The 10,404-nt window shown below is 39.8% G+C and overlaps 2 protein-coding genes across 2 annotated transcripts; both read right to left on the bottom strand.

The window, feature by feature from the left end:
- Nucleotides 1-1,076: 1,076 nt before the first annotated feature.
- Nucleotides 1,077-2,502, bottom strand: LOC138359593 (S-antigen protein-like). Its single transcript, XM_069318950.1, has 3 exons — nt 2,475-2,502; nt 2,220-2,347; nt 1,077-1,379 (listed from the first exon to the last, which is right to left on the bottom strand). The coding sequence occupies exons 1-3, from the start codon at nt 2,500-2,502 to the stop codon at nt 1,077-1,079; spliced, it is 459 nt and encodes a 152-aa protein (XP_069175051.1).
- Nucleotides 2,503-5,413: 2,911 nt separating this feature from the next.
- LOC138359592 (uncharacterized) lies at nt 5,414-9,951 on the bottom strand. The gene is made up of 2 exons (XM_069318939.1): nt 9,907-9,951; nt 5,414-5,827 (listed from the first exon to the last, which is right to left on the bottom strand). Exons 1-2 carry the CDS (start codon nt 9,949-9,951, stop codon nt 5,414-5,416), a joined length of 459 nt encoding a protein of 152 aa, XP_069175040.1.
- Nucleotides 9,952-10,404: the final 453 nt, after the last annotated feature.

The following is a 10,404-nucleotide window of genomic DNA, read 5'->3' as shown; positions in this document are numbered from 1 at the left end:
AGATATTTAGTCCACAAAAAACTTTTCTAGTAAGACCCCTTTTTTTTATCTAAAGTAAACAAGTGTCACTTCTTTTTGGTGACAATCAGAGCATTGCTCTTGGCTGTTAAATTCTGCCAGATTTAACTGAACATCGAATGTTTACTTAACAAATTTAGGCATTAAGTACTGTTGCGAGGGAGAAACTGACAAGTTTGGCTTCCTTGGTGTAAGATATTTATTCAGGTAAAGGTACGTACGCTGAAAATGAGTTACATAATGCTTAGTCGTTAAGAACGGGTCGGGACCTTACTGAATATCACGATTGATATTGATACTAACCCTTGTCGATGTTCCAGATGGCAGTTCGAAATGACACTGGAGCTGTTTGCTATCAGATCACTCACTGAACCTCTGTAGTTCCAAAGTTTTGTTGTGTATTATTCTTCTGGTCTGCTTTCTCTCCAATTTTGATCTTCGTGACTTTGCACTTGTCAGGGTTGAAGTCAAGCAACGATTTGTCTAACAATTTCTGCAGCTTACTCCAGCTTTTTACAGGACTCCTGCAACTTACGTTCGTCCGGATTATCCTCTTCCAATGTTGTGTTATCAGGCAGCTGTGACGCAAACTTGTTTGGCTCATCAGCAATGACATTTATCTAATTGGTCCTTACATCCTATTCTCGTACTCCAGTAGTGGCATTCCCCATTCCAAATTGTGTCCCTCATATTGTTTGTCTATTTCCTGTTAAGCAATTTACCATCCAATTTATTTCTTTAATAGTTTGTACAATCGCAAACTTTAACTTGGACTTGGGGTCAGTTGAAAGGGCCAGCATCAAATACTCTCTGAGAGTCAAAGTATTCAGTCCAACCACTCTTCCATTGCTTGTTGATTTCAGTCATTCCATAGTTGAATATCATTAAGTTTTTCCAGGTAGGACTTCCCTATCTTTCAATCCATTATGTTTTCTTGTTGTGTTCACTGTTGTTCACTGTTGGTTTCACTATTTTCTCCCAAAGTGAGTCGCAGCCCTGAAAGACTCGTGAACTAGTCTATGGCTGAGAGCTCTCAATGGACGAGAGCTCATCACTCTCTATGGCTCATCACTCTCTATGGCTGAGAGCTGATCGCTCTCTATGGCTGAGAGCTGATCACTCTCTATGGCTGAGAGCGGATCACTCTCTATGGCTGAGAGCTGATCACTCTCTATGGCTGAGAGCTGATCACTCTCTATGGCCGAGAGCTGATCGCTCTCTATGGCCGAGAGCTGATCGCTCTCTATGGCCGAGAGCTGATCACTCTCTATGGCTGAGAGCTGATCACTCTCTATGGCTGAGAGCTGATCACTCTCTATGGCCGAGAGCTGATCACTCTCTATGGCTGAGAGCTGATCTCTCTATGGCTGAGAGCTGATCGCTCTCTATGGCTGAGAGCTGATCACTCTCTATGGCTGAGAGCTGATCACTCTCTATGGCTGAGAGCTGATCATTGTTCCTTGTCATAACAAACGAAGTTCGATATCTTCTGTTGCTTTAAATATTGATTGCTATGTGGCTCAAAAAAAAAATTAACCTATACATTAATTAATAAACAAATTAATATTGGTTTATTAATATATTACTAACTTTCTAAAAAATAATAAACGAATGTTAATAAACAAGATCTGCCATTTGATCTTGTGTCCACTTCTATTTAAGATTTATTTTTTTCTATTTATCCAAGTTTTAATTGTATCTAAAGTATCAAAGCTCCTAGAAGAGTAAGAATTTCGAACACCAATTTATATAACAGTTTCACAAACTTCTTTTCTCAGCTCATAACTGACATGGAGTCTTTAAAGACTGGAACCGGCCGGTAAGAGGTGAGAAGATTGTGAGGACCGTACAAGAAGGCCCACACAGGTGGACCAACTCACTTACTGGTGTTGAATTCGTCAAAGACTTTTAAACTCAACCCGTAATTACAATTATTACTTAACCTATTATAGGTATAGGTTAAGTAATAATTGTAATTACGAAGCAATAAGATGCTTATCTTAACATACTAAGAAGGTTAGGTAAGGTCGGTGTTTTCTATGAAGCTTTTCAAGGTAAACTAGTATGTTTAGTATGTCACATATGCACGTATTTAATAAGTCAATATTGACTGTGGGAAAGTGCGAGAACGGGTTGTTAAACTATAATCTTGCTCATATTGCCTTGGTATATGATCTCGAACACCTTTACTCAACAATTACTTTGGTGGTGTCATATATTCGCTTCCTTCGCTTCCTCCTCGTTCTTTCCTTGTACACCACCTCTTCCTTCTCCACCTTTTCGTTTCTCCTCTCGTATGGAGAGCCTTTCTCCTCTTCCACCTCCACCCCTACGCCGAAGAGGCCTTATATTATGGGATAACTGTAGCCAGGCCAGTGACGGCGTCTCCCAAGGGGAATGTATGGCACCCAGCTTTCTCCTTGTGCATCCACTCACTCCTGGCCTTATGTAACTACCGGTTCCTGCCGTCTCTAAGCTCTCCATCTCCCTTTGCATCTTTCTGCTTCTCTGCGTGGTTGTGTGTGTGTGTGTGTGTGTGTGTGTGTGTGTGTGTGTGTGTGTGTGTGTGTGTGTGTGTGTGTCAAGCAGAAAGGTGGGGGGAGGTCTCTGACGTTGACAGAGCTAGTTTTCTAATGTAAACATGGGCCGGCGGAGAACCTGCTTAAGAAGAATAACCGAGCCCGTATCTAATTTCGCAATATTTTACACCGGAGGGAGATGCACAGGCGATATCTTTCTTAGCACACGTATATATGACATAATGCCCTGTAATCGCGATATACGAAGACAATATCGCAGCTGTAGTCGAGATTCTGTAAAAAGAAAAAGCTCAGAATTGATTTACAAGTAACTTTTAATATTCCCATTGTTGAATAAATTAAAAATGAGAATATACAGGGGACAAATGCAACGGAAAACTTACCTAAGAATGTCAGAAAATAAAATACATAAATAGTACATTGCATAAATTGTTAAACTTTATATTATATTTTATATATATATATATATATATATATATATATATATATATATATATATATATATATATATATATATATATATATATATATATGTCGTACCTAGTAGCCAGAACTCACTTTTCAGCCTACTATGCAAGGCCCGGTTTGCCTAATAAGCCAAGTTTTCATGAATTAATGTTTTTTCAACTACCTAACCTACCTAACCTAACCTAACTTAACTTTTTTGGCTACCTAACCGAACCTAACCTATAAAGATAGGTAAGGTTAGGTTAGGTAGGGTTGGTTAGGTTCGGTCATATATCTACGTTAATTTTAACTCCAATAAAAAAAAATTGACCTCATGCATAATGAAATGGGTAGCTTTATCATTTCATAAGAAAAAAATTCGAGAAAATATATTAATTCAGGAAAACTTGGCTTATTAGGCAAATCGGGCCTTGCATAGTAGGCTGAGAGGTGCGTTCTGGCTACTAGGTACGACATATATATATATATCTCACTATGAACTTTAAAGGTTTAAATGACCCGATCAATGACCAAAGAATGACAAAATTAAAATGGGAAAGTAAAGTTTAGCATTTTGCAAACCAAGTGATCTTCAGCCCAGGGTGACGATCATCAAGTCCACGATGCATTATGCAAGATCTGTGTTGCACCTGCCTCACTGTGAATGATGATACTCTTGCAACAGCACTGAGCATCTGCTCTCGGGTCCTTAGTGGGGTCCTTCTGGGTGGTAAGAGTCGCCCCTGACTCTTTGTTTTCTTGCGATGACACGATTTTTTGGGGATGATTTCTGGACCCTGAATCAAAACATTGATGGCTTGAAGATTGATCAATGATATCAGGACATTGTCAAGGATGTGAAGATATTATCAGATATCTGAAGATAATGTCAATGATCTGAAGACAGTATCAGTGATGTGAAGATTTTATCAGTTACCTGAAGACTGTATCAATTATCTGAAGACATCAACTTTGATCTGAAGACATCATCAACGATCAGAAGACATCATCAACGATCCGAAGACATTGTGAATAATTCGAAGACATTATAAATTATATGGAGACAGTCATTGATCTTAATCTCTTTAAAGAGAGATTTATCAACAATTTAACTCAAGTGGGTACAAAGGAAGTAAGGTTCCTTGCTGACTCGTATTTACAACAGCACATTAGCGAGCATTAAAAAGGCTCTGAGAACAGAGAGGTGTCGATGTGTCACCTAACGTGACCCCCCATCCGTCGGAACGAGAAGTGACAGTTCCGTTGCTCGTCACTCTGATGACACCAGAGTGATGACACTCCTGTCGACCTCCTTCGACCTTCTAATTAGCCTTCAGAGGTCTCATGTCACGTATAGTCGCAAGGGGCCAGATTCACGAAGCAGTTACGCAAGCACTTACGAACGAGTATACCTTTCCTCAATCTTTGACGGCTTTTGTTACATTTATTAAACAATTTACAAACTTGAAAACTTGCCAATCAACTGTTGTTATTGTTATAAACAGCCTCCTGGTGCTTCGGAGCTCATTAACTCTTTAATAACATCATCCTCATCATCCCAGACATTCGTCCTAGCAATAGTATCAGTTGCAGACTCAGCAGACCAATAAAGATAATATTATTCTAAGCCTAGTGACCCATGCAGTGATCGCTTACGAAGGCCCTCATGATAGCAGAGATAACATCATTAGCGGGTCACATGATCAAAGAGAACAAGATATCAGCTGGGTCTCCTTTCATAGGTCAAGAGGTTGCCTCAGGCAGAGGTTGAACAGATCTAGGACCTATCTGTTTGACAGATAATCAGTAAAGTTTATAAGATAATCTGTCATGCTTTAAAGATAATCTGTCATGCTTTAAAGATAATGTACATAGCTTATAAGATAATCATTCATGTTTTTAAGATAATCTGCAACGCTAATAAAATGTAAATTTGCTTTTATTTTTTCAGGATATACATTTTCCGGAGTTATAACTTCTTGAGATGTTATCTTGAGATGATTTCGGGGCTTAGCGTCCCCGCGGCTCGGTCCTCGACAAGACCTCCTTTTTGTTACCCCCCCCCCCCAGGAAGCAGCCTGTAGCAGCTGTCTAACTCCCAGGTACCTATTTACTGCTAGGCGAACAGTGCGAAAGAAACTCTGCACATTTGTTTCCGCCTCCACCGGGAATCGAACCCGGAATCTCAGGATTACGAATCCGAAACGCTGTCCACTCAGCTGTCAAGCCCCAGCTAAGTCAGCGAGATCAAATTAAAGTATTGAATTGTTCAATTTTTTTTAACATGATGTTTATATAAATAATTTACGTATAATGTTGATCTCGAATGTAAAAATATGCGACAACGATTCAAGGAAAAAGAAACATGTTATATTAAGCAATTTGTGTTATATTAAGCTGTAATTGTGTCAATCATAAACTAGCTCCAGAAAGCGATCAATATGTGCTAGAAAGATATCAATAAGCGTCAGAAAGCGATCAATTAGCGTCAGAAAGATATCAATAAGCGTCAGAAAGATATCAATAAGCGTCAGAAAGCGATCAATTAGCGTCAGAAAGATATCAATAAGCGTCAGAAAGCGATCAATTAGCGTCAGAAAGATATCAATAAGCGTCAGAAAGCGATCAATTAGCGTCAGAAAGATATCAATAAGCGTCAGAAAGCGATCAATTAGCGTCAGAAAGATATCAATAAGCGTCAGAAAGCGATCAATTAGCGTCAGAAAGATATCAATAAGCGTCAGAAAGCGATCAATTAGCGTCAGAAAGGGATCAATAAGCGTTAAGAAGAGATCAATAAGAGAAAAAGAGCGATCAATAATCTTAAGAAAGTGATTATTACAGTAAAAATTGTTTACAAACCTTCCGAAGAGATGGCACTAATGACTTGAAAGATGACAATTGTGATTTATAAACTACTATAGATGTAGTTTATAATTAATCCCCGGTGGTGCCCAGGTCGCCTCCGTCTTCGATGTCTGTCTGTCTCGCTATCTATCTCTGCCTGTTTATCTTTCTCTCTCATTGCCCATATCTCGCTTTGTTTGAAATGCCTCTCTCTCTCTCTCTCTCTCTCTCTCTCTCTCTCTCTCTCTCTCTCTCTCTCTCTCTCTCTTTCTCTCTCGTCGTTCGTATATCAGACAGTCTGCGTATGTCCAAGGTTCGAGGCCAGAAGCTTGCGGCCCGTCCCACAAAACTTTTTACATAGGATTTGTAAATGTTTGGCAAGGGGTAGTGGCTCCTATTGCGACAACTATCGACTGCTATATAGCCTTAAATGTGGGCTTGATTTTCCATATTGTCAGATAGATTTTCCAGCTTAACTTCTTCATAGATAACTTTAAATATCAAACTGAAGAGCCACAACAAATTTTTCTTTAAGGCAGCTTTCATAGCCGTAACATAGCAAACAAAATAGAAACACATAGAAATTACTTTAACTTGATAATATCAATGGTAAGATCCACTCGGACTGTGAGATGGGTTCGAACTTACGACCATTGCAAGTCTCGTAGGTTTGCGACCTAATAAACGCTATTGATGCAGCAAACCTATTGGGCTGAATGTAGTAATAATCAATGTATAAAAAGTAACGTGACGATAATGTTCCTCCTCCGCCACCATATAACAGTTATATGACCTTGATAACATATATCAACGGTACTTTCTCTTATAATGAAGACGTTCCTATGTCTCTTTTAAGTACATTCAAGCGTGCTACATATACACGACACCAGGTATAATAATTATATTTAGAAACAAACACGCAAATATTGACCCAAAGATTAAAGTCTAGAAATCAGGAACAACTGCGGTAAGTTGATTACCAGAAGAAAGCATTAAACCGGCGTGACTGTGCACACATATTGCATACTGTGCATACGTACTGCATACTGTGCATACGTGCTGCATACTGTGCATACATACTGCATACTGTGCATACGTGCTGCATACTGTGCATACATACTGCATACTGTGTATACGTACTGCAAGTAACCCAGGAAGTGGTATTAAATAACTAAATTCCTATTCTCTGCTTTCCTAATTCTATATTTATGCCTCAATGAAGCTACATTCATTCCCATAAACAAAGCATGCATTTTGCCCTTCACATCACAACAGATATCAACATAAACAGATCAGACAATCAGTAGGACGAACATGAGGTGACCAATGACTTCCTCCTTTTTGCAGTTCTGCATAATGCTGAGTATTATCAAACCAAAATCAAGGTTTCACTACTGCTAACGAAAAATAATGCTGAGTACTATCAAACCAAAATCAAGGTTTCACTACTGCTAACGAAAAATAATGCTGAGTACTATCAAACCAAAATCAAGGTTTCACTACTGCTAACGAAAAATAATGCTGAGTACTATCAAACCAAAATCAAGGTTTCACTACTGCTAACGAAAAATAATGCTGAGTACTATCAAACCAAAATCAAGGTTTCACTACTGCTAACGAAAATTATAATAAAATTCGTATCTATTGTCAAACTGACCTCTCGATTTAAAGCATTATTTAATATTGATAACTCTCTGTATAATCTGTTTTTCTCTATTATATGATTAATTTACTTAACTGTATCTGCCCCCAACCACTTGGGCTGGACGGTAGAGCGACGGTCTCGCTTCATGCAGGTCGGCGTTCAATTCCCGACCATCCAAGTGTTTGGGCACCGTTCCTTTCCCCCCGTTCCATCCCAAATCCTTATCCTGACCTCTTCCAGTGCTATATAGTCGCAATGGCTTGGTGCTTTCTCCCTGATAGTTCCCTTCCCTTCCGAACCACTTGGGCTTGACGGTAGAGGGACGGTCTCGCTTCATGCAGGTCGGCGTTCAATTCCCGACCATCCAAGTGTTTGGGCACCATTCCTTTCCCCCCGTCCCATCCCAAATCCTTATCCTGACCCGTTCAAGGTGTTATATAGTCGTCGTGGCTTGACGCTTCCCCCGATAGCTCCACGACAAAGCCTTGAACCCAAAGGTTTGTCGTGGCTCTCTCAGGCTCCCCCAAGCCCAGAGGTAACCCAAGATAGGAGACTGGCACATATTGAGGCCACAACAGAGGAAGTAATGAGACAACTATAGCGTCCTAAGACGGAACGAAAGCGGTCGGGCCAGGCAATGTATTATCATATAATCATACTTTTATATGACTTGGGAACAATGCAGTAAATCTTGAAACACATTAGGGCAAAGTGGCAGTAAGTTGTGCCTGCTAGACACACACACTTTTTTCAGCAGACATTTGGTTGCTGCTCCAGCAGACACCTGGTTGCTGCTCCAGCAGACACCTTGTTGCTGCTCCAGCAGACACCTGGTTGCTGCTCCAGCAGACACCTGGTTGCTGCTCCAGCAGACACCTGGTTGGTTCACCTGTATATTTCCAGCAGACACACTTGGATAGAGTTAATAAAGCAAGAATACTATAGTGGGTTATGTATGGTTCCTAAGAAAAGTACATACACATTCTTAAAGAATGCTACCTGACCTTGCGATGGTTCCGGGGATCAACATGCCGGCGGCCCGGTCTCTGGCCAGACGTCCTGTCTGATGAGCTGGTCAACCAGACCACCAGTTAGCTGATATCCTACGTGGCTCTGGGATTTTCCACAGATAACATTCTAATTGTATTGTGATATTAGGTGTCGTTTGAGTGTGATTTTGAAGAACTAACGTCTAAACGAGTCTCAAAGATTTAGAGACCGTCCGTTCTATGATTGCCCAACCTGTCCTCCTACTGAGAACGTCGCTTTTCGCTCGTATGCATTACATAAGGCCACAAATTGTCGTTCTAGAAAATGGAAGCGGCTGGCGAAAGTGACGTACTGTCGCGTTTTCTGTTTTGGGTCCTCTGGTAGGTTAGGAGAGACCACTTTAAACTGACTGTTTTCTTGACGTTGCGAAACCTTAGGAGGACGGGCTGGTATGATACAAATCGTTCTCACACTTGCTTGTAGTCAATATCTTGCTTATGAATAAGTGCATAAGTGACATACTAATTTATTGTGAATATTTGAGTTTACCTTAAAAAGCTGAATAGAAAACCATAACCTAACCTAACCTTCTTAGTATGTTAAGATATTACAATTAGTACTGAACCTAAACCTATACTGATATTACAGTTTAATAAAAATAATAAAACAAAACTAAAATATTTAAATAAATTGTAAAGTAACTCAGGATATTGTGAAATTTTGTGTAAAATCTCTATTGTTTAATAAAACTAAGAAAAAGTTAGTGCCTTGAAAAAAATGATCGCTTGGAATATATCACATATACTTATTTATAAGCGAAATAGTGACTATAAGCAATAAGTCATATATGTGCTGTCTTGTACGAGAGCAGGTTGCATGATAACCCCTGAAGTGGACAATTTGTATAGAAGAGACGAGTGGGTGCGTCGGGTTTAATCTGAATCTTAGGTGTTGCTAAGGTCTTGGGTGTAGCTAGGTGTTGCATTTCCCCTGTGTTGAATGTGATTAGCGAGTATATTAGGTGGTCAAGACACTTGTATATAAAGAATGAAATTGATAGCTTAATGCTATCATGGAAGTTAAGAAGCTGGTACCCAGCACTGAGCAGTCCACTGTGGCCTTGTGTGATCTTGAACGATATTATTTAAGATGTAAACCAGCATTAACACGACTCATGTGATGGGAAATCATGTCTAACAAGCCTTCATGGGATCTATGATAAACTAATGAATTATAGATAGGACCGAAGATGGGTAGATAATACATTTTTGAGCTTCCAAAAATATAAGTTCCGCATGAGGGATTATTACACAAAACTGAGAAGAATTGCAAGATAAACCTGAACACTGGAATTGGTGACTGAGTGTCTAGCAGTCGGGAGCCAGAGAGTCAGAGTGAGAAGCAAGAAGTCGGACTTACACGGTCAAACAAGCGGATCTCCTCAAGGATCAGTGCCAGGATCATTTATCATTCATCTATCTATTTAGAGAAATAAATTATGCGTCCTATGACCCTGACGAGTGCATCTGTTGCTGGCTCCTTATACACTTGGACTTTTCAGTGAGGAAAGTACATCTGAAGTTCACTCTGGCATCAGATCTGTCGTCTGAAACCACTCATGATCCAATATACGCCTATTTACGAAGGATTTGTAAGCAATCGTTTTTACATGCTACTTAGCAGAATAAAGATTATGCCAAGCAGAAGAGGCATTCGCCTCTTCCCATGGCGAGTGCTGTCGGGACGTTGGGGAAATAGTCTCAGCTACCAACGATTTTTTGTACAGTCTGTCATGTTCAAATGATTACCGTACTGGATATGCTATTGTGTTTGGAGCACCAGGCTGTCTAAGGTTCGAATTGTTCACGACAAACAGTTCTTTGGTTACATATGACTTGTGGTTAATGCAAGTGTGTC

This window comes from Procambarus clarkii, chromosome 8, assembly GCF_040958095.1.
Source record: "Procambarus clarkii isolate CNS0578487 chromosome 8, FALCON_Pclarkii_2.0, whole genome shotgun sequence".
Taxonomy (NCBI): domain Eukaryota; kingdom Metazoa; phylum Arthropoda; class Malacostraca; order Decapoda; family Cambaridae; genus Procambarus; species Procambarus clarkii.
This window is presented reverse-complemented; position numbering and strand designations above follow the sequence as displayed.